The following is a 25,298-nucleotide window of genomic DNA, read 5'->3' as shown; positions in this document are numbered from 1 at the left end:
TACCGAGAAGAAAATGAAGAGAAATTCACAGATCACATCATTGTTAGCTGAGTCTCTTCAGGAGCAGTCTCATATTGACAGATTCTTTTTTTCATTTCCTAAAATAACTTGAAATGGTCTCTCCAAGAAGGAAAGAGACGAACTCTAGCGCCACCTATTGGAAGTAGCAATCCTAAAAGTCAAAAGTGACCCTTTAATGAGCCTTTTCATATGACCTAGGATTTATGCCAGATGAAAACCCCACTTGGCAGACACGGTGTTTCAGGGTGATTGCCCCTCGTCAGTGCAAAGTATGGGATCTGATCTGGCAGTATGAGAAGCTTTAGTGGGATAACTTGAAGATTCATTTTTAGAACACCATCCTAAGGCGGGCAATTTCCGTTTTTGCATTTTCGTTTTTCCTCCCCTTTTTCTCAGAGCCATAACTTTTTAATTTTACTGTCCAGATAGATGTACAAGAGCTTATTTTTGTGGGTTGAGCTGGACTTCTAAATGGTACCCTTCATTTTACCATATAGTGTACTGAAAAAGGGAAAAATTGCAGTGGAATTGAGAAGAGAAAAAAACTTAACTAAGATTTTGTTTTTACGGTGTACACTATTTGGCAAAAAGTGACTTTGTAGTACGATTCTTCTCATCAGCCATCAGTACGATTACAGTAATACCAAACATGTCCAGTGTGTTTATTGTTTTAGTTGTGAAAAAAATTGAGAAATTTGTGAAAAAAAATTAGGAGGCAATTTTCAAACCGTAATGTTTTAATCTTTCAGTTGATGGAGCTGTGCGATGGTTTAATTTTTGTGAGAACATTTTTATTGACATTTTGGGATAGATATGTCATTTTGATTGCTTGCTAGAGCATTTTTGGGAGGTAATGAAGTGATTTATAAAAAAAAAAGCATAATTTTGGCATTTTCTTGAATGTTTTTCATTTATGGTGTTTATTGATCAGGTTAATTTTTATATTTTGATAGTTTGACTTTTAAGTGGCAGTACCAAATATATGTATTTTTTAATATGTTTGTTTTTCATGGTGGGGGGGTGATTTGAACTTTATTTTTTTAATTTTTTTTTTAAACCTTTCACTGTACTTGTAAGTTTCTTGAGGGACTAAATCTTGTGATCATCTGATTGCATGTGCTATATACACACAGACCGGTTTCAAGGAAGCTCCGTAATGACAAGCGCAGAGGTCATGAACAGACTCCCCCAGCAGTCATAGTAACCCATCAACGACTCGCAATCACGTCATAAGTGTGCCGATTGGCACACAGAATGGCACACCCCAATGCTGACATGCATTTTTACAGCAGCATTTAAAAAGTTGACAATCGCGAGCGTCAATCTGCTCCACCTCTGATTGTTACAAGCAGGTTCTGGCTGTGACCAGGGCAGTGGAGTCGGTAAGTCAAACCTCAGACTCCTCAATTTCCCTGATTCCGACTCCCTCAAACAGGACTCATGATTGTGATAAATTTACTGTAGTAAAATGTTAACATCAGGCTTTTAATCATCATTATGATACCATAATCAAGCTGTTTAGATAGAACATAAAATATATTTGAATACAAGTTTAGAAAACAAAAAACATTAATGAATTGTAAATCTGCAATATACTATGCATTAAGTGGGAAAAAAACAGTTTAACAAAAACATACAGAATAATATCTGTGCAGTCTATGAATTTGTACTGAGAAATAGTATCGCCTCCATCAGATCCGCCTTCATAGAGTACCTCAAAGCTGACCTAAGGCCGGAGAACAACCCCTCTACACTATCTTGGGTTGCAGACAAAGCGGTGACCACCTGGACAACATCTCTAACATCAAGGTACGAAGGAATTGCCTCATGCACAGTCAGTTTTGATGAACAGTTGAACTCTTCTACGTCTTTGAGAGTTGAGAGCAAGTGACAAATTTTGCTGAAATATAGTCACTGTTTGCTATGGGAGTAGAATCTTTATCCCCTGCAGCAACGCTTTGCCTGCTCCATGTCGTCCAAATACTTTTCAAAATGAATTGCCTCCTCTGAAGAGGCTGAAGATACGGCAGCAGTATAACTAGCAGGATACAAGTCCTCTTGCTTTGGCAGTCCTGTAGCCCACTCATCCTAACTACTACCTCAGTTAAACCTTCATTTCCTTTAGTAAGCTGTTGATCATCCAGCAATATACGATGACTTGGGTCCACATATACAGCTGTCAGAAGAATTTTATTTTCAAGTAGCAGTATCTCTCTCAATTTCATTGAAGCAGCAATGCCATCTGCGGTTAAACCTCCTCTTTGGAACAGGCAAAACAGCAAATTATTCCACTCCTTTATGAAAATGCCGTGAGCTAATTTTATAAATTATAAATACATATAAAATTTATACAATTTTTTTTATTCACTGCAAATGGGAGACGTAGCAATTCCTTCAATTTAGCCACCTATGTCCATTGACCTTCATTTAATTTTACCTGAGCGTTGGCCATGTCTACAAGAGTTTCAGCTCAAGCAATTGCTCAATCATTAAATAAGTGCTGCCTCACAGAGTGGCTTGATCGACAATTGCCCCTTTTCCAGCACGTCTTTTCAAGATGGAATCAATTTTAGGGGTTCTGGCAGCAATAACCAATTTCCTCACTTTGCCAATCAGACTTCCAGCATATCCACCTTGCAGACTATCTCTTATTGCCAGCTGCAGCGTGTGCACAACACAGTGCATGTGATAAATAGGAGAGAGATGTGAAGCAGCTTCAACAAGATCTTCCAATTCTAAAGGATTATTTTGCTGTTTATTGAAAGTTTCAACTTCCTTTAAGAAGTACTTAACTTAATCCTATTTTCCTGTTCACTCTAGAATCTGTAGCAGTTCTGAGAGGATTTCAGGCATTTTTTGCATCTTTGTTTTTACCCTTATCTGTAGAGGAGGTGCTTCACTAATATGTAGTTGAAGTGCAGCACAGATTCATCTCAACTAAAAGCCTAGGTTCTTTGATCAGGATGAAACAGACATTTATAGAACATTTCATAACTTTCCCAAATTCTTATGAAAAAATATGCATCACATACTGCATTGAACCGCTGTAGTCAATTTATTATATATTTTAGGAGTCGGTCCATTTTATACCGACTTCACCAAAATGGACACAGACTGACTCCACAACCCTGGCTTCATACACATGCTACCGACTTGCACCAAAATTGCAATGCGGATGTCGGTAAGGGGTTAATACAAAAATGTCATTATTAGAAGACAGCATAAAAGATTCCTCAGCTAATAACATGTTAAAAGCAGTATAAAAAAAAAAAAAGACGACAAGCATGTTGCAACGGGATATGTGACAAACCATTTGCATTTGTGGAGTCAAAATGAAAAAAAAAAATTCCATTTGTTGACATTTATTGTGCATGGCATTTAGATTAAAGTGAGATCAGCTGGTGTGCTATTCAAAAAGATTAAAAAGACGACAGCTTAGCGAGAAAGAGCGCAGCAATTCTTACCTTCAAGTGATACAATATAATACCGGTGCTCAGAAGATCATCATCAATGCCAATGAGATGAGGCAGCTCGGAATCCAAAACGACTCCAATCCCTTCTTTGCGAAGAGCCAGAGTCTGCTCCTGTGTTGAAATGAGACATCACGTTAACCTCGGGGGAGAGGACAGTGGGGCATGGGGTGCCCAAAAGTGAAAAATTACATTCGGAACAAACTAGCAGGTAATACCTTTTACTCAATTTTTAAAATAATATTTGTTTACTTGAAAACCCCGAGCCAAGGTTTTTAGAGTTTGTTATTATGGGATAAACAACATCCATTTACACAGCCGATGCCTGCACACAATGTAGATGTAGCCTTGCCATCTGACGAGGGCAGTGAAACTAATAAAACATCAACGAGGAACGAGCTGTTCTCTATTGTCAGCTTGACAGACATATCTGGTCTACTCCTGTGACTCTTTGCAAAAAGGGATTATGGAGAAAAAGAAAAAAAAAATTCAGTAAGCTTTAAGTGAAAAAGATGGCGAGTTACCACTGATGTGTGTACTGGACGGCTAAGTGCGCCTTTAATGACATCAATATCGGCGGAAAGTGGCAGGTGTCACTTTTGTCTTCGTTCAAGGATTGTGCTTAATATTGTTAATTAAAAAAATAAAAAAAAATTTTAGATCAAGGCTATATGCACAAGTGGCAGATTTGGAGCAAATTATTACGTGATGTGTTATGTGCGGATTTTGCCAAAAATATTGTTGTCAATTTACTATGCACTTTATCCTGTGCATCTCAAGGGTAAAACCTGCAAAAATCCACAAAAAGAATGGATGATGCAGATATGAAAATCAGCACAGCAGGTCAACTTATGTTCGGCTAATATACAGAGCACCTCCCAAATACTGTTTACCTAAACGCGTGGGTGGGCGTCCCACACTATCTGCTCCTCTTAGCAGGTATTTCTCAGCACAATACCAGGTGATCTTTGATTTGTGACTGCACTGACACTTTCTATGCACTACTTCACTTTTATATCTTTCATCATCAATGTGGCACTTTATACTATCATTGCTTCTATTTCATCACTTATCCAACATTGATCCTATTACGCATTTATTACAATTGTGACACATAGCGGTTTATACCATAATAGCATCAATTCATTTGCACGTCACCGTACTAATACCTATGTGGTGATGATTGTTTATTGTATCCATATTGATATATATTCATATGCTATAACATTTATTGTGTGTCCTCTACAATAACAATATTTGTTAGATGTACTTTTTTCAATAAAATGTGTATGTAATATATATATATATATATACACACATATATACATAATATATATATATATTTATATATATATATATATATTCACATACATATATATATATATATATATATACATATATATATATATATATATAAATGTATACACATATATACATATATATACATACATATATACATATATACATACATATATACATATATATATATACATATATATACACACATATATATATACACATATATATATATATACACATATATATATATATATACACACATATATATATACACACATATATATATACATATATATATACATATATATATATATATACATATATATATACATATATATATATACATATATATATATACATATATACACATATATATACATATATATACATATACATATATATACATATACATATATATACATATACATATATATACATATACATATATATATATACATATATATATATATACATATATATATACATATTGTATATATATATATATATATATATTGTATATACACACTATATAATAAAAAAATAAATAGATCAGATAGGCTTTATTGGCAGGACCAGAATACAATTAGTATTGCCAAAGCGGGGGAGTGGGTATATACCTATATATACGCATACATAGACATAGTGGGTACGGAAAGTATTCAGGCCCCTTTAAATTTTTCACTCTTTGTTTTATTGCAGCCATTTGGTAAATTCAAAAAAGTTCATTTTTTTTCTCATTAATGTACACTCTGCACCGCATCTTGACAGAAAAATAACCCCAGAGATGTAGACATTTTTGCAAATCTATTAAACAAGAAAAACTGAAATATCACATGGTCATAAGTATTCAGACCCTTTGCTCAGTATTGAGTAGTAGCACCCTTTTGAGCTAGTGCAGCCACGAGTCTTCTTGGCTTTCCGTACCCACTGTATATACACACACACACACTCTAATATATAAAGCTCATTGTATGTGTGTATGTATGTATGCTAAAGGAATCCGCACCATCGCATTTACAATCGCGAAATTTTGCACAGACGCCCCATGTGACTCAGGGAACGTCAAAGGCTATGTTTGGGCGGAAAAATTTAACCCCGTGCTTTCCAGTTACTCTACAAAAATCCTGCAGCCATTAAACTGAATGGAGCTGGGAGCTATAGGCTATAAATAGCAACTGTCAGTGGTTGCTATAGGAACAAAATAAACTGTTAGTATAAGATAGGATAGAGACAGAAAAAGACAGGCAGCCCGGGCAAAGAGAGGCAGCCCGGGCAAAGAGAGGCAGCCCGGGCAAAGAGAGGCAGCCCGGGCAAAGAGAGGCAGCCCGGCCAAAGAGAGGCAGCCCGGCCAAAGAGAGGCAGCCCGGGCAAAGAGAGGCAGCCCGGGCAAAGAGAGGCAGCCCGGGCAAAGAGGCGCAGCCCGGGCAAAGAGGCGCAGCCCGGGCAAAGAGGCGCAGCCCGGGCAAAGAGGCGCAGCCCGGGCAAAGAGGCGCAGCCCGGGCAAAGAGGCGCAGCCCGGGCAAAGAGGCGCAGCCCGGGCAAAGAGGCGCAGCCCGGGCAAAGAGGCGCAGCCCGGGCAAAGAGACAGAGAGAGAGAGACAGATACAGAGATTGAGACAGATAGAAACAGACAGACAGGGACAGAGACAGACAGCAACACACAGAGACTGGGAGAGAGACAGAGAGACAGTTACTAACCCGGGCAACGCCCAGGTACTACAGCTAGAGATTAGATATATTTATTTTACACACACAAACTTAGGTATACACATATACAGTTTTTACCTATACAGTTAGGTCCAGAAATATTTGGACAGTGACACAAGTTTTGTTATTTTAGCGGTTTACAAAAACATGTTCAGAAATACAATTATATATATAATATGGGCTGAAAGTGCACACACTCAGCTGCAATATGAGAGTTTTCACATCCAAATCGGAGAAAGGGTTTAGGAATCATAGCTCTGTAATGCATAGCCTCCTCTTTTTAAAGGGACCAAAAGTAATTGGACAAGGGACTCTAAGGGCTGCAATTAACTCTGAAGGCGTCTCCCTCGTTAACCTGTAATCAATGAAGTAGTTAAAAGGTCTGGGGTTGATTACAGGTGTGTGGTGTTGCATTTGGAAGCTGTTGCTGTGACCAGACAACATGCGGTCTAAGGAACTCTCAATTAAGGTGAAGCAGAACATCCTGAGGCTGAAAAAAAAGAAAAAATCCATCAGAGAGATAGCAGACATGCTTGGAGTAGCAAAATCAACAGTCGGGTACATTCTGAGAAAAAAGGAATTGACTGGTGAGCTTGGGAACTCAAAAAGGCCTGGGCGTCCACGGATGACAACAGTGGTGGATGATCGCCGCATACTTTCTTTGGTGAAGAAGAACCCGTTCACAACATCAACTAAAGTCCAGAACACTCTCAGTGAAGTAGGTGTATCTGTCTCTAAGTCAACAGTAAAGAGAAGACTCCATGAAAGTAAATACAAAGGGTTCACATCTAGATGCAAACCATTCATCAATTCCAAAAATAGACAGGCCAGAGTTAAATTTGCTGAAAAACACCTCATGAAGCCAGCTCAGTTCTGGAAAAGTATTCTATGGACAGATGAGACAAAGATCAACCTGTACCAGAATGATGGGAAGAAAAAAGTTTGGAGAAGAAAGGGAACGGCACATGATCCAAGGCACACCACATCCTCTGTAAAACATGGTGGAGACAACGTGATGGCATGGGCATGCATGGCTTTCAATGGCACTGGGTCACTTGTGTTTATTGATGACATAACAGCAGACCAGAGTAGCCGGATGAATTCTGAAGTGTACCGGGATATACTTTCAGCCCAGATTCAGCCAAATGCCGCAAAGTTGATCGGACGGCGCTTCATAGTACAGATGGACAATGACCCCAAGCATACAGCCAAAGCTACCCAGGAGTTCATGAGTGCAAAAAAGTGGAACATTCTGCAATGGCTAAGTCAATCACCAGATCTTAACCCAATTGAGAATGCATTTCACTTGCTCAAATCCAGACTTAAGACGGAAAGACCCACAAACAAGCAAGACCTGAAGGCTGCGGCTGTAAAGGCCTGGCAAAGCATTAAGAAGGAGGAAACCCAGCGTTTGGTGATGTCCATGGGTTCCAGACTTAAGGCAGTGATTGCCTCCAAAGGATTCGCAACAAAATATTGAAAATAAAAATATTTTGTTTGGGTTTGGTTTATTTGTCCAATTACTTTTGACCTCCTAAAATGTGGAGTGTTTGTAAAGAAATGTGTACAATTCCTACAATTTCTATCAGATATTTTTGTTCAAACCTTCAAATTAAACGTTACAATCTGCACTTGAATTCTGTTGTAGAGGTTTCATTTCAAATCCAATGTGGTGGCATGCAGAGCCCAACTCGCCAACATTGTGTCACTGTCCAAATATTTCTGGACCTAACTGTATCTGTACATGACTTCATGTTGGCATTTTCAGTGATTCTCCTAATATCCGCAGCATGTTGAACAGTTTTTCTACACCTCATCTACATAGTTGGTACTGTATTTGCAGCTATAAAATCCCCAATGCTAATCCACAAGTAATATGCTATATGCGCATTCAGCCTTAAAGGGTAATTGGTTAGGTCCAATAACGCTATTAACCTGCAGATATTGATAGGCATGGTGGCTCAGTGGTTAGCACTGCAGTCTTGTAGCGCTGGGGTCCTGAGTTCGTATCCCACAAAGGACAATATCTGCAAGGAGTTTGTATTTTCTCCCCGTGTTTGCGTGGGTTTCCTCCGGGTTCTCCGGTTTCCTCCCACACTCCAAAACATACAGATAGGGAATTTAGATTGTGAGCCCCAATGGGGACAGTGTTCCTGATGTATGTAAAGCGCTGCGGAATATGTTAGCGCTATAAAAAAATAAAGATGAATTTTTTATTATTTTTATAATCTTCTGGTTAATAGCATTTTGAAGGTGCCTGGCTGCAGTACCAGAAGAACAACCCTTGGTGAAAATTAACTTTATTTGTCCTGGGAGCCACTGGCTTTCAGTCAACCAGGTGTGCCCAGAGCAATAACAGACACTCCGCACAGCACAGAGCACTGTGGCTGTAAGCACGCCCCAGCACTGACTGACAGAAAGGTGAGCTACTGAATTAGTGCAATACTGGCTGTCAATCATTGCTGGGGCAGGTTTACAGCCAACACCATCAGTGATGTGAGCAGTGACTGTACAAGCTCTGGGCACGCCTACATGACTGAAAATCAGCGGCTCCTGGTAGAAATAAAGTTCATTTTTTTCCCCTGGTTCCACACTTTCATTACAGTGGAGGGCACCTTCACAATGCTATTAACATGCAGATTAATTAATCCTATATCTGCAAGTTAATAGAATTACTGGACCTGACAGGTTCCCTTTAAGTAACTTTTCAGAATAAACTATTCTGTGTACATAACACTATCTCTGACCATTAGATAAAAATGCAAGATAGAAATTACTAATTTTCTCTTTCACAGACTTTAACCCTCAATTTGCAATTGGCTCTAACCTTGTGGTAAGAGATGATCTGCTATAATCTCTCGCAAACGCATGACAGCACACAGAGGAATTCCTGCTCTGTATTCTCCTTTTAGCACAGAGAGAAGCCACAGCATCATGGATGAAATTATACAGCAGTACTGAGCTGTATAGAGTTGAACCAAGCACTGGGGTAAGGTAAAACACTTGCTTGAAAGATCAGCACAATCTTTTTGTGTCATACTCTACCATAACAGTGAAGGGAGTAATGCCTGCTTTACACGAGTCGATCTATCGTGCGATAGCATGAGCGATCATACCCGCCCGTGTCGTTTTTGCGTCACGGGCAAATCGCTGCCAGTGGCGCACAAACTCGTTTAACCCCCGTCACACGTACTTACCTTCCGGACGACCTCGCTGTGGGCGACAAACGTCCATTTCCTGAAGGGGGAGGGACGTTCGGCGTCACAGCGACGTCACACAGCAGCCGGCCAATAGAAGCGGAGGGGCGGAGATGAGCGGAATATAAGAATCCCGCCCACCTCCTTCCTTCCACATAGCCGGCAGGTGCCGTGGGACGCAGGTAAGCTGTGTTCATCATTCCCGTGGTGTCGCACGGAGCAACGTGTGCTGCCACGGAAACTATGAACAACCGGAGCCATTAAAAATAAACTATATTTTGAAAGTAAACGACGAGTACACGACTCACGATGTGAGCGATACTGTGTCGCTTGGAGGTGTCACACAAGACGACGTTGTGCGCTATGCCGGATGTGCGTCACGAAAACCGTGACCCCAACGACACATCGCACGATAGCTCGTCTCGTGTAAAGCAGGCATTAAGAGCAAAGTGAGAAAAAAGCCAGACAATTGTGAGTTGTTCAAGACCGAATAAATGTGTTTTTCGTCTTTTTCCCCCCAAGAGTGGATCATGAGTTCAGGAGGCAGGGGAAGGAGTGGCTCATAAGTGGAGAAAGAAGAGTATTTTTACAATAAGTAGATTACAATTTTTTTTATATTATATTCATCTGTACTATTGATTTATGTTATGTTGGCTGAAAGTACAGCTCACATTTAAGGGGTATTCCAGTGAGTTTGGGTTATTTTACCAATGGAAAAGCAGTAATACTCACCTCACTGATTCCCTGTTGCTCCAGTTCGGATACTGTAGGGCTGGTAGAACCACTCAAGTAGTAGTGCTGGAGCAATGGGGGATTTGAAAAGATGACTTATAAGTAGAGACGAGCGGATCCAAACTTTATAGTTCAGTGTTTATACAGAACATAGACTTAACAAAAAAGAAATCAGTGTTCGAGTTTGGATGCGTCATATATGCTAACCACTCAAGAGAACATCACTGTGCTCGGGTACGCGCTCGCTGGTCGGCCCAGTTTGAGCCACTTTCAGGGTTTAAACTGCTAACACTCGGGGTAAAATCATATTATCGGATGTAGTGTATACACAAAAAAAAAAGAAAAATGAAAAGAAAAAACTCAGGAACCCCTATCATGGAAGTTATCTGTTTGTGTCTGGCTGTATGTGGGCACAGAGCCAAACTGCCCAATCAGTGACTTCCACTGAGGTTCAGTTTAAGTTTGGGTCCAGAACAGTACTTTACCTAAAGGTCTGGCTGAATCCACAGAACCCGAACTTCCATGGGTCCACTCATCTCTACTTTCCCGAAATTAGAAAAGCTTTGCAAAATAGTTTAAAAGAAAGAAATAAAACAAAAGTTTAAAGGGAACCTATCAGGTCCAATATGCAACCAGAACCACGAGCAGTTTTGGGTGTATATTACTAATCCCTACCTAACCGTCCCTGTATACACCAGCATAGATAAAGAGATCTTTAGAAAAAGGGTTTCTAAAGATCTTTTATCAAATGCTAATGATCGCAGGGACTATTTTGTACATAAAATATGCAGTTTTACATTACCAGCACAATGAGATTTCTGAAATCTCATGCACACACCGATTTATTTTTTTTATTCTGTACATATTTTGAGCCCTGCTGTTTTTTTTCCAAGATGTAGCATGTCAATTCTTTCAGCATTTTTCATCTATTGAAATGGTGTCATATATAACGTGTGAACAAAACCACATACTCACTCTAAGGGCATGTTCACTATGAGTACTGATGGACAGACTTGCAGATAACCAACACCAGCAGAACTATTGGATTTAAAAAAAAAAAAAAAAAAAAGAAATAAAATCCCATTCTGGCCCGGAATGGATCCCAGATATCTGGCTGGACACCGTTCCCCATAAAAGTCTGTGTGGACCAGAATCTGTGAAATAAAAATGGTAGCAAAACAATCACTGATCTTGGGGAGACCAGCCAGAGAAAACACTGCTGGCAGCCAACGAGGGCGCTCAACACAGTGAAATCCTATTTGCATTGTCCCCTGGGAAATATGCAAATCAAAAAAAGTCTGTGGAGCCTCTGTTAGGAGTCTCGACACAGAAACTAGCCAGATATCCCTCCGGGAGATCAGTGATTGTTTTGTCTTGTTGCTCTACTAGGCATATTTCCCAGGGGGCAATGCACCTAGGATTTCACTGTGTTGAGTGCCCTCGTATGCTGCTGGCAGGGTTTTCTCTGGCTGGTCTCCCCGAGATCAGTGATTGTTTTGTCTTGTTGCTTTACTAGGCATTGCTCCCACCTGGCCAGAATCCTACTCCACACTGATGAGGGGCAATACCCCAAAACAGCTGTCTGTGGATGGATACCTTGTCATATCTTTAAACTTGTCTAAGAGTTGGATATTGACTAAAAGGGCCACTTAATATAGTGGTTATGGTGGTCTCCTAGAAAGAGCCACTCCTTGGCTAGGTCCTTCCCGGAGGGATATCTGGCTAGTTTCTGTGTCGAGACTCCTAACAGAGGCTCCACTGAGTTTTTTTTTTAATTAAAAACGGTGGTAGAAGGGATAGTAGCAAGTGCTTCTTACTTACAGAGTCTGTGGTACGGCTGTAACTGCTCCCGTAGCCGCTCATTACCTTCATTGCAATATGCACTGCTTTCCCCTATATGAACGAGCAACCGCAGAAGCAGTTACAGCCACATCGGAGACTATGAAGCGCTTGCATCATTCTTATTTTCTTTTTTTAGTTCCCGAGTGCTGGATTTGGATCAACGCTCAGAATTCGCTGAAAATTCCAGGCCTGGCATTCGGGTACGTTTGAAACAGTGCGGATCCAGAATGTTACAGCATTGGTCCACCCATCACCATCTATGAGGTTTTTGTTTTGAGTTTCTGGAACAGATACTTTCCAAATCTTCCTCAACAACTCAAATCTCTTGAAAAACGTTTAGTTTCTGTTCAATTATATTTCAAAAACTCAGCAAAAAAAATAAATAAATAAAAATCAGTGTACTTAAATAAGTGGGATACGCGCTATTTCCACCACAGCTGTCATTACCGCTTCCTCAGGGCTTGCCAACCATCTTTAAAAGGCCTTGTGCGCAAGCTGCATTTTCTTATTCATTTTTGGTGCAGTTTGCGGCCCAAATCTGTATGCCTATCCTTCTCCCAGCAAAGTCAACTAGAATTCTGACGTGCCGTGCACATGTTTTTTTCTTCCTTGCAGTTTTGGGTGCAGAATAAGAAGCAGCATGTCGACTGTTGGTGCATTTTTTAGCCCTTCCAGCCATTGACTTCACTAAAAAAAAAAAAAAAGTATGGCACAAAAACACACCACGAATGCATGCTTTTTGTTCATTTTTCTGCCACAAGGTTTTTCTGACACAAAAACTCAGCGGGCGCACATCCCCCAAGACTCCTGAATCCTGTCACTTCCTAGTAATATTACCAATTCTCAAATGCAAGATGACAATTCTATGGTAAACCCTAAAAGTTGCCATATTACGTTTTGTACAATCAAAAAAACCCCTTATGAGGTGTTCAAAAAACACTATTAAAATCTCATTAAAGGCTCTCATGAACAGATAGTAAGTATAAATTTGCCCACAAGAGTCAAAACACCATTTGATAAAATGTTAAAAAATATATTTTATTAGAAAAATAATTTAAAAATATGAATAATGAAATATTTATCAAATAAATAATGGGAACAAAAAATCCTTACAAAGACCGGGTTATTCCTAAAAGGCAAGAGACGAGCGGATAAATACCAGTGGGACTACTACAAGTAGATTAAACGTTATGTATATCCATAAATAGAATAGAAAACAATGACATATCCATAAATAACAGTATTTTAGAAAAATAAAGTGCAGTGCATTTCCATGGTGGAGCTTCTTATGGCAGATATTAAAGTAAAGTGCATAGTGCTCAAATGAGAATATTGCAGTGGAAATAAAAGCAATGACACCATGGAAAGATATGGAATACCTAGGGATAAAGTCCATAGAGCTCGCCTGCCTTCAGCCCGACGTGCGTTTCGTCTTGCATTAGACTTCCTTGGGGGGGTAGTGATGCGATAAAAAATAAATATTTAATATTTTATCAAATGGTGTTTTGACTCTTCTGGGTAAATTTATACCTACCATCTTGTTCATGACAGCCTTTTTTGAGATTTTCATATTACGTTTTACTCAGTTTCCCCAAACATACACATATATAAAAGGAAAAAAATGGAAAAGATAAATTTTAGAAATGGATATTCTGTATATTATCCAATTTTGTTATGCAAAGCATATAATATTAATCCAGAAATATACAGAATATAAAAGTACTTTATGGCATTTGTGGAGGGTTATTACAGCAATATTGTTCTATAATGCATTGTAATCATATTTTTTATTTTTTTTACATACTACCAAGGATTTAGGCTGACAAGTAATTTGCGCACTACCTAGATAGTTTCTGCGTAATGTAACTTTGCCAAATAAGAATTTAGAACATCCAGCCGGGAGAAGGAAAGGATATTGGGAATAGAGAAACCCCTGAAAGCTGTCTATTAATCACTGTTTGGCCTGTCACGCCGAGCTTCTCAGTGGCCCCTCTGGATCGATTATTTCCACTGTATCTGTGCTCCACGAAGCAATGAAATTTGTCATTTTGTTCCTGAAGAAAACTCATATCCAAACAATGCAATGTTCACTTGTAAAGTATCCCACTGCAGATTATGATGATTCAGAGAACACAGAAATGATCTTTTTTTCCCTGTGAATATTTCTAAGCACCATGACGAGAAAAAAAAAATTGACAAAAACAATGACAGAATAAAATCCCCCCCAAAAAAAAACACACAGTTGGCTCCTTACTGCTGATGTGCCAGCAGGGGGATGTTGAATAGTTAACACCTCCATGATTCACCCTGCCAAGCACAGGAGATATTGCATTATCCACATGATTGGGCATGATAGATTTTTCAGGGAAGCATTGTCACATCAGGTTTTAAAAGCTTTCTCAATGTCTTCAGACGAAAAGAAAAGTAAAACTAATCACAGTTTTCATTCTGGAGAACAGATCAATATACTATGCACCAATCAGGAGCTGTAATATTTATATATTTATCATTTCTGTAGAATTCGACATGATTGAATATTGGATGTTTATTTGGACAGGATTTACAGAATCTGCATTTAACCTCTTTTCTCAAATCTGACAAGTGTCAGTCCCACCGTCCTCTGGGTAATCTGACGTCATGTGTGGGATTTCCCTTAACCAATTGGACGCCGGAGTAGCCGCCTTTGCTGATGCAATGCATCCCTGCACCGCCCAACTGTGTCAGGTGTTACAGATCCCATTCGGCTACGGCAAGTATATATACCCACCTTGTCTTACTGTTGTCCACGGTCCCCTGAGGAAGTCACACGAAACACGTGTTGGGACTTGTCCACATGCAAGGTGTTTTATCCTGGTAAGCTCCCTCACTTTAAGTGTAGTGCTGTGGTGATACTCATGCTTTACTGTCTTGCAGCATGCAGCCCTCTGACTTTGATCAGTGTATATAGTAAGGTGCTTTGCTACAAACGGCTTTCTTACCTGTATATGTGATTTTTTTCACTCCGCACTTTATCAGGGAGCAAGTATATACGTTGTCTTGACATGTGGCCCCACATGGGGTGTTTTTCACCTTTTTGTGTCATTTTCCTGGTCATGATATATTTCTCTGTACTTTTATATTCCATGTACTCTATGTCCAATAAATTTCTATGTTCATTATAGAGCTTTTTCCTGTTTATCTTGGTGATCATGGGATGTATGGATATATTTAGGCAAATTTTAAGACTTCTGTCTTTTCTTATATATTTTCACTTCAGAGTTTGTAGTAATAACTCTGTAATACTTCCACATGTACAATTGATTCTATGGCTGCATGCCCACGATCAGTTTTCACAGTGTTTTGGACACAGCATGCTTCAGCTGCATTGTACACTACAAGCATAGAAGCATAGTGGATGACATTTCTAGAAGTCCCGTACCCACTGTGCTTGTATTTTTCCTCAGCAAACACTGACCTGCGGTGCGACTTCCCGAGCCGCAGCATGTCAATTGTTAGCTTCAGAGTCACAAGAGTTCTCCGTATGAAGAACAGAAGAGAGTGACCGCGACTGCCAGAGCCCAGATCGTAGGCACGAGCAGCTGCGGTCTACTGCGGAGGAGACTCACGGCCCCACAGGTCAGGACCAGTCGGTGTCCAGGACACAGCGGGTCCTGATCGTGGGCATGTACCCTAAATATGTTGCTTTACATTTAGGTTTAAATATTAAAAATATTATAGAAAAAAAAAAATTATATATATATATATTATAAAAAATAAAACTAAAAAAAGGTGGTTAATTTAAAATTTTATATCTTGAAAGTTGACAGCTGATGCATGCCACCCGACCCATGAGCACCATGTATCAGGTATTGGATGTGTGAGCTCAGACTGGCATGTTTGACTATGAAACACTGCAACATTCAAGTTAAAAACGTACATTAGAAGTCGTCTGATTAGTCTCCAATGGCTTCCCCCCGCCGATCAGCTGTTACCGGCGCCGGACGTTCACGGATGCGGACGTAATAAAGGAGGTCCAGGAAAACAATAGCGGCTGTGGCAGAGTACTATTCTAAGTGATGGATCTGAAGTACCTGGCCACGGGTGCTATATAAATGACATAGTAAGTGACACTGGAAAGAAATAAATGCTTACTAGGGCTTTATCTGGATAAAATATATTAACAGGATACATAAAATGATGTATTGTCAAAGTGTTTCAGAGCCATCTAAACTACTTCCTCACAAATCATGTACCAATATATGTTTTTAACCCTTTTCTCTTTACCGGTGATACAAACGATAGAGCCAGTGTTTCTGCAGCATCCGAGAACATCTGGATACCACTGGTAACAGTTCATCGATGGGGGTGTTGGTTGTTGCATCCCACCTATCAGATATTGATTGTCTATTCTGAGGATAGATCATTAATAAAAAAAGTAAAATTAAAAAAAAAAACTGATTTCCTAATAGACAAGTGTGAACAGGTGTAAACTGAACATGAAATAAACTAACACAAACAGCTGCACTCTGAGACGCTAAGGTATACAGACATTCAATATAAAGAACTTTGAAATGCATTTCTGCTAAGGAAATAAATTTTAAAATTGGGACACTTGACATATAAAAAAGGCCAGTTTTATGTGAGCCCAGCTGGGTTTGCATAAAACTGGCCTTTTTTGTATGTTACCGTAAGTTTCAGAGTGCAGTTATTTGTTATTTAATAAAGTGGCCAATCCGATTAAGATAATATTCGGTAGATCATAAAAAAAGTGCTCAATACTACTTCAATGGGGAAACTCAGCTCTGCTACAATGGTTGTAATATTTTAAGGAGAATGCTCTACCAATTACCTGTTTTGCAACAGAACCATTGCAATAATTGCCTAGTAATTGAGATATTATAAAACCCAATGTAATCCCCAGCACACTGTCAGCTAGAGCTTGAATACATTCCTTTTGTTCAATGAGAACTGACATCTAAAATTACAGCAGAAAAAAAAAAAAAATAATTACAACCATCACTCTTCACTTTTGTGCGGAGATAATTTTTTTTTATACAGCAAAAAGACCAAAAATCACAAGCACTGGAAAATAAGCGTGGAACTGAACACCAGTATAGTTATTGACATTGCTTCAAAGGAGCAGAGGAGATTTTCTTATTAATTAAAGTAGAGAGTGCGGTGAAATTAAGGCAGAACAGTAAATACAAAGCTATGGAGAAATATACTACTAAGACAACTTTATATAAGTTATAGATCAAATGTACAAAATACTGGTCCAGGCAAAAAAAAAAAAAAAAAAAATTTACAAATCCTGTAGTACAACCTCAGATATTCCGGAATCTGAGGGATGAGAAATCTGTGGGCAGTGGTGAAAGGGCGAAACCTTACTACACTTCCCCAGTGGAAAAGATTGTGTTCCAATATTGCAAAAAATGGAAACAAACTTTGTAAGCCAGAGCAAAAAAAAAACAAAAAAAAAAACCACTACTAAACACTCCGGAAAGGTTTGCTTTTTTGCGCTTGTTTTTTCCTACCGTTCTTCCAAGAGCCATAACTTATTTTTCTGACATGTTTTTTTGAATGACCCCATACCATTTGACATATAACATATAAGGAAGAAAAAAAAAATGCAATATGAGGTGAAGATAAAAAAAAAAAAAAAAATGCAACTTTGTTTTATGGCATTCATTGTGTGGTAAACATGACCACAATGCCTAATAGGATGATGTGCGTCATTGTTTTTTTGAGACTTTTTTTGTGGCCTGAACAGATTCTTTTAATAAAACCATTTTGGGGTACATATGACTAGAGATGAGAGAACCTGAGGTTCAGTTTTCGAACCAAACACAGACATGAAAAAACAGAGTTCGGGGATTGGGTGCTTTACATTCAAACTCCACTCACGTGAGCAACACTGTGCTTGGGTACGCGTGGTACTCATCCCTGTGTGAGCCTCTTGCAGTGTTTGAATTGCACACACTGGGGGTAAACAGCATGATCGTTGATGTTTGCAATAACAAAAAAATAAATTTTTAAAAACCCCACCCACCATTTCCCGGAAATGATCTACTTATGGCTGGCTGTATGTGGGTGGAAGCCCGAACTGCCCAATCAGTGTTTACGAACCAGGCTTTGGCCAAGTTTGAACCAGTGGAGGTTCAGTTCGATTGCGGCCAGCAAACCAAACCTCCAAAGGTTCACTCATCTCTACATATGACTAGAGATGAACAAACCTTTGGAAACGCAGTTCAAAGAGTACAGACGAACTTTAAAAAAACAGTTTGGTTTGATCTGAACCTCAATGGAAGTCAGTAATTGGCCAGTTTGGGTCTCCCCCCACATGCAGCCAGCAATAAGCAGAATACTTCCAGGCAAGGGTGGGCAGGGTTTTTCAATTTTTATTATTTATTTTGTGTGTGCACACTACATCTTATCATGCTGATTTTACCCCCAAAGTGAGCCTTTGAAACACTGCACGCACCTTGCACAGCGCTGAGCATCACTCACACCCAAGCACAGTGCTGCTCGCTAGAGTGCTTTGGGCGCGTAACGCACTCGGATTTCAAACCCAACTTTTTTTTTTTTGGTAGTCAGTTTCCAAACCGAACCCTCAAACCTCATCTCAGGTGGTTTAAATAATTTTAGATTTTGATAGATCTGACTTTAACGACACAATGATACAAAGTATATTTTATTTTTGAAAAGGTAAATTGGCAGGATTTAAACTTTAAAAATATTTCTTAAAACATTTCAAATTATTTTTAAGAAAATAAAATCTCCACAAAATTGGCCCCATCTTTTAAGGGCACATGTAAACATGAGGTCCTCTTATCCGTCTGCTGTCCATCTTAAAATGAGTAGCACACTGACCCATTTTTTTTTTTTTTTTTTTTTTTTTTTTAGGACTCAGAATTTATGCCGCCTGTTCAATGCTTTCAACCTTTTCCGGAATCGGCCATAAAACGTTCCCATTATTGATGAATGGTAAAAAAAAAAAAGAATGGAAACAATGTGTGAACGTGCTGTTAAAAGGTTTATTCTGCCGCCAATGACATCAAGCCTACAGATACCTGCTGGCACACATGTAGAATTGACTGGCATGATGCATCTTTCCTATTCTAGCGGTAACTGTAAAGGAAGATCACAAGAAGAGGTGAAGCTCAGAAGTACATGAAGACTCACAGAGCAGCGTCTCCAGAGGGCTACATGTAACTAGAAATGTGACGTCAACACAAACACTCACCAACTGATGCGAAAATTAATGGGCTCTCAAATGTTGGAGTCCATTCAATATCAGTCAGATCCTGCTTTGCTAGAAAAGGATTAGGCACAGAGAACATAGAACCAAAGATATGCCGATTGCAGCCTAATGTGGAGAAGTAAGTGGTATAACAAGAGACTATCCACTACCAGGCATCAGTGACTCCAGGAAATTAATGTCCAATAAGAAGCTGCAAGACAACATCCAAATTGCACAAACTGGGACAAATATTTGTTTCCAAACAGAAATTTTGCTTAGCATTTGCAAATGAGACTATGTAAAATTATAGAAGAAACAGTTCCGCCGTAAAGCTAAGACAGAACCTGCAAAAAGATATTACTCCAATAATATCCAATAGTTATATAATACTGTACAAGTGATGACTAGAGATGAGCTAACCCAAACTGTAAAGTTTGGTGTGTGTACTGAACACAGACTTTACAAAAACAATATTAGTGTTGGAGTTTGGGTGCTTTACGTATGCTGGCCAATTGATTGGCTCCGCCCAGAGCGAGGCACTTGCAGTGTCTGAACGGCCTGCACAGGGGGGTAAAAATCAGCATTCTTGGATACAACGAAAAAAATAGAAAAAGAATACCCCGCCCTACACCAGAAATGCTCTGCTTACGGCTGGCTGCCTGTGGGCGGAGTGCCAACCTACCGAATCAATGACTTCTATTGGGGTTCAGGTCAAGTCTGGGTCCCGAATTGAACTTTATCTGAAGTTCGGCTGAAGCCGCCAAACCAAATTTCAACGAGTCTGCTCATCTCTAGTGATGACCTGATTCAATGTCTACCTCCACCAATGTAGTTGCATACACATTATACATTCCTCATCAATGAGCTTGCAACACCAAGAAGGAAAAGTCATTGAATTATAGAAACCATTCGATGGATATGGCTATCATATCCGAACAATGGAACGTAATTTGTTAACGAAAAACAAATGGTTTTCTGTACTCCAAGTACAGGAATCAGTGTCTACAGTGTCTACACAAACTATCAGAAGGGGATTGTACGACATTAGATTACAAGCAAGACATCCAGCTATATTGTTCCACTGACCTAACAATAAGATTCTCACAAGCTAGATCATGAAGCAGAGCAAGATGGCAATGGAGCTCTATCCCTTTCAGCAATGAGTCTGGAGACCACATGAGATAAGCAACCTTATGAAGAGTGTCCCACTTACTGTTTTTGCAACACGACGACAGGCCGAATGTTGTGCGATTGTAAGCAGGCTGCGTAGCCTAAATGCACTACCACGGCCGGCAACGTAGCCAGACTTATCTCCCATCGATCACTACTGGGATGGTCATTGGTGGGCAATTACAAAAGGAGCTGCCAGCAGCGGATCTTGATTATTTGCTTGCCCAAGTGCACTCAACATTACCTCAGAGAGCCATTAATAACCTCATTGATGGCAGTTAAGGCTTTAAGTGCATGTACAGTCATATGAAAAAGTTTGGGCACTTGTATTAATGTTAACCTTTTTTCTTTATAACAATTTGGAGTTTTGCAACAGTTATTTCAGTTTCATATATCTAATAACTGATGGACTGAGTAATATTTCTGGATTGAAATGAGGTTTATTGTACTAACAGAAAATGTGCAATCCGCATTTAAACAAAATTTGACCGGTGCAAAAGTATGGGCACCCTTATCAATTTCTTGTTTTGAACACTCCTAACTACTTTTTACTGACTTACTAAAAGCACCAAATTGGTTTTGTAACCTCATTGAGCTTTGAACTTCATAGGCAGGTGTATCCAATCATGAGAAAAGGTATTTAAGGTGGCCACTTGCAAGTTGTTCTCCTATTTGAATCTCCTATGAAGAGTGGCATCATGGGCTCCTCAAAACAACTCTCAAATGATCTGAAAACAAAGATTATTCAACATAGTTGTTCAGGGGAAGGATACAAAAAGTTGTCTCAGAGATTTAAACTGTCAGTTTCCACTGTGAGGAACATAGTAAGGAAATGGAAGAACACAGGTACAGTTCTTGTTAAGCCCAGAAGTGGCAGGCCAAGAAAAATATCAGCAAGGCAGAGAAGCAGAATGGTGAGAACAGTCAAGGACAATCCACAGACCACCTCCAAAGACCTGCAGCATCATTTGCTGCAGTTGGGGTCAATGTGCATCGGTCAACAATACAGCGCACGTTGCACAAGGAGAAGCATTATGGAAGAGTGATGCGAAAGAAGCCGTTTCTGCAAGCACGCCACAAACAGAGTCGCCTGAGGTATGTAAAAGCACATTTGGACAAGCCAGTTACATTTTGGAAGAAGGTCCTGTGGATTGATGAAACAAAGATTGAGTTGTTTGGTCATACAAAAAGGCGTTATGCATGGAGGCAAAAAAACACGGCATTCCAAGAAAAACACTTGCTACCCACAGTAAAATTTGGTGGAGGTTCCGTCATGCTTTGGGGCTGTGTGGCCAATGCCGCCACCGGGAATCTTGCTAAAATTGAGGGTCGCAGGGATTCAACTCAGTATCAGCAGATTCTTGACAATGTTCAAGAATCAGTGACGAGGTTGAAGTTACACAGGGGATGGATAGTTCAGCAAGACAATGATCCAAAACACCACTCCAAATCTACTCAGGCATTCATGCAGAGGAACAATTACAATGTTCTGGAATGGCCATCCCAGTCCCCAGACCTGAATATCATTGAAAATCTGTGGGATGATTTGAAGCGTGCTGTCCATGCTCAGCGACCATCAAACTTAACTGAACTGGAATTGTTTTGTAAACAGGAATGGTCAAATATACCTTCATCCAGGAACTCATGAAAAGCTACAGGAAGCCACTAGAGGCTGTTATTTTTGCAAAAGGAGGATCTACAAAATATTAATGTCACTTTTATATTGAGGTGTCCATATTTTTGCACCGGTCAAATTTTGTTTAAATGCGGATTGCATATTTTTTGTTAGTACAATAAACCTCATTTCAATCCAGAAATATTACTCAGTCCATCAGTTATTAGATATATGAAACTGAAATAGCTGTTGAAAAAAACCCAAATTGTTATAAAGAAAAAAGGTTAACATTAATAGGGGTGCCCAAACTTTTTCATATGACTGTATGTCTGCGAGTGGCATTCATACTTTATACTGGACAAATCATAGAATTATAGAATACTAATGTTGGAAGAGACCTCCAGAGTCATCATGTCCAACCCCCTGCTCAATGCAGTATTCACAAACCATCTCGGACAGATGTCTGTCCAGCCTCTGTTTAAAGACTTCCATTGAAGGAGAACTCACTATATCTTGTGGGAGCCTGTTCCACTCATTGATCAATTTTTATTTTTTTTCTAATATCTAATCTATATCTTCCTTTTAGTTTCATTCCATTGTTTCCATTTGCAAGTGAGTGTAAGGATGCTCACTCTACACTGACATCCCTTCAGATATTTGTAGACAGCTAATAAGTCTCCTCTTAGCCTTCTTTTTTGCAAGCTGAACATTCCCAGATCCATTAACCGTTCCTTGCAGGATACTGTATAATTTGCAGTCCGCTCACCATCCTGGTAGCTCATCTCTGAACTTTCTCCAGTGGTGCCAAGAAGTGGACACAGTATGCCAGATGAGGACTGACTAAAGAGGAGTAGTGGGGGATAATTACTCCACATGATATAGATTTTATGCTTCGCTTAATAGATCCCTGAATTGTGTTTGCCTTTTTTGCTGCTGCATCACACTGTTGACTCATGTGTAGTCTGTGTTCTATTAAAATACCCAAGGCTTTTTCACACGTGCTGTTGCTTAGACCTAATCTTCTCATTCAATCAAGATGTTCTGAAAATTCTGTTCCTTTTTTTTTTTTTTTTTTTTTTTTACACCATGCATATCATTAACACATCTATCCATCCTGTGATTTCCATAATTCTACAACTTTTCCTTCTTGGTGATACAATTTCAATGTTGAGGAGTGTATATGATTAGAAATCACACAATAATATGTAAGCTAGCTGGGAGTTCAGGTTGAGAAGGAAAAAACAGATGCTAACTGGAGGTGAAGAAACAGCACTAGGTTTTGGAAAGCTGAAAAGCAGAAGGACTTATTTATACAACTGCACTTTGGTGCCACACAAGATAAAAGTTGTAAAGAGCCTCAATTCAGTATACACACGTTGCACCTCTATATGCCTAAACATTAGATGATGCCTTATGTAGGAACCCCTCTGTAATATACTATATGGCATGCAACAGAATGTGACCATTGTGTTACTGTACAAGTTCCATGTGCATGACGTGGGTAGGTTGAAGTCTAAACCTGGTATACTGTCAGGCTATGTGCCCACGTTGCGTATTTGCGTGCAGTTACGCTGCGTATTGCACTGCAGCGTAACTGCATGCGTCCTGCGTCCCCAGCACAATTTATGAAGATTGTGCATAATCCATGCGCACGTTGCGTTTTAGAACGCAGCGATTTGCATGCTGCCAAAACGCTGCGTTCTAAAAAGCCCCATGTCACTTATTCCGTGTGCTTTGGATGCAGGTCCCGCTCAGTCAATGGTGGGGGCTGCATCCAGAGCGCATGAAATCGGCTTTTTCACTGCCTTCTTTACGCAGTGTTTCTGCAGCGATTTGACGCGCACGTGTGCTGTCAAATCGCTGCAGAAATTTCTCGAGGGACACGACGTAACGTGCGCACATACCCTTACAACTAGCACAGAAATATGATGAAATTTCCAGAATTCATAAGATTACAGCAATGCAACTGAGTATAACCTTTTACCTATGGAAACATCAAGGTCACCTTGTGGTGTATTAATTCAGCAAATGTCGCTGTGAAGCCCCTGTCTTAATCATAATGATGTCTGCATACGCAAGGAAAAAAAAAAAAATTGAGAAGTGTTTTAGGTGATATAAGCACAGCTGTTATATAACTATGCTGCTTTCTACCAGTGCCAGTTTTCTAATTGCGATACATTGATAGACGTGCCCCATTGTGTCACAGAGGCAGATAAGCTGTAATAAGCCAAAATTGCTGATTTTTAGGAGAAACAATAGCGCTATTCTCTCCACTATCCCAGGGAAGCTTCTGGCTGTCACTTTGAAAAACTACTTTACCTTCATTACTTTGTTAAAGCATTGGGCAAGGCATGTTTAATGTTGTGTCAGGAACCAGAGAACAACAACACTTTTTAGCAAATTGACTTTTGAGCTAGATAAGGTAATATCGACCACAATGAAACAATTGCAAACTGAAAAATAAATATAAAAGTAAGAAAAGATTTCACAATATGTCTGCTACACACAGCTCCTTTTGGGAACAATCAGATTTAAATGTTTCCCCAAGGTTCTTCAAAGAGGGGAACATCATTGTTTTTTAAAACAGAACAACGCATTTTAATAATGTTAATCTAATGATTATTATTTTCTTTACAGTCCTCTGGAAACTGAAAAAGCAAAAAATGGTCTCACTTGTTTAAGGCACAGATACACAAGAAAGGCCAAAATTCACATATCATGAGTACATTTTGTGATGAACTGACCGCGGGTCTCCTGAGTCAAATCAGACAGCAACATTATTGCCTACAAGGCTGTTGCGTTCCAATTGGGGGGGACCAGTGGCCGGTCCACGAACTGTGACACATGGATGTGTCAATGTGGCCTCATGGGCAAAAGTGATACAAGCTGGATAGAAGGAGAATTGTTCTTTAAAGGGAATCGGTCACCCTTTTGTGCTTTTTTTCTAGTTATTACTATGAGCATACAGGAGGCATAAAGGTGAAATTAGCCATACCTGTATGCCTTCTGGATGATGGGCAGTTTTG

The 25,298-nt window shown here is 39.5% G+C and overlaps 1 protein-coding gene across 2 annotated transcripts in view; it reads right to left on the bottom strand.

The window, feature by feature from the left end:
- Positions 1–25,298, bottom strand: part of KIF16B (kinesin family member 16B) — a 499,368-nt gene that overhangs the window by 300,221 nt on the left and 173,849 nt on the right. For both annotated transcript variants that reach the window (XM_075339277.1, XM_075339278.1), the window contains exon 13: positions 3,486–3,605. In XM_075339277.1, coding sequence (XP_075195392.1) covers positions 3,486–3,605 — 120 coding nt within the window. The remainder of the gene's footprint in view (positions 1–3,485; positions 3,606–25,298) is intronic.

The sequence above is a fragment of the Anomaloglossus baeobatrachus genome, chromosome 3, assembly GCF_048569485.1.
Source record: "Anomaloglossus baeobatrachus isolate aAnoBae1 chromosome 3, aAnoBae1.hap1, whole genome shotgun sequence".
Classification (NCBI taxonomy): domain Eukaryota; kingdom Metazoa; phylum Chordata; class Amphibia; order Anura; family Aromobatidae; genus Anomaloglossus; species Anomaloglossus baeobatrachus.
This window is presented reverse-complemented; position numbering and strand designations above follow the sequence as displayed.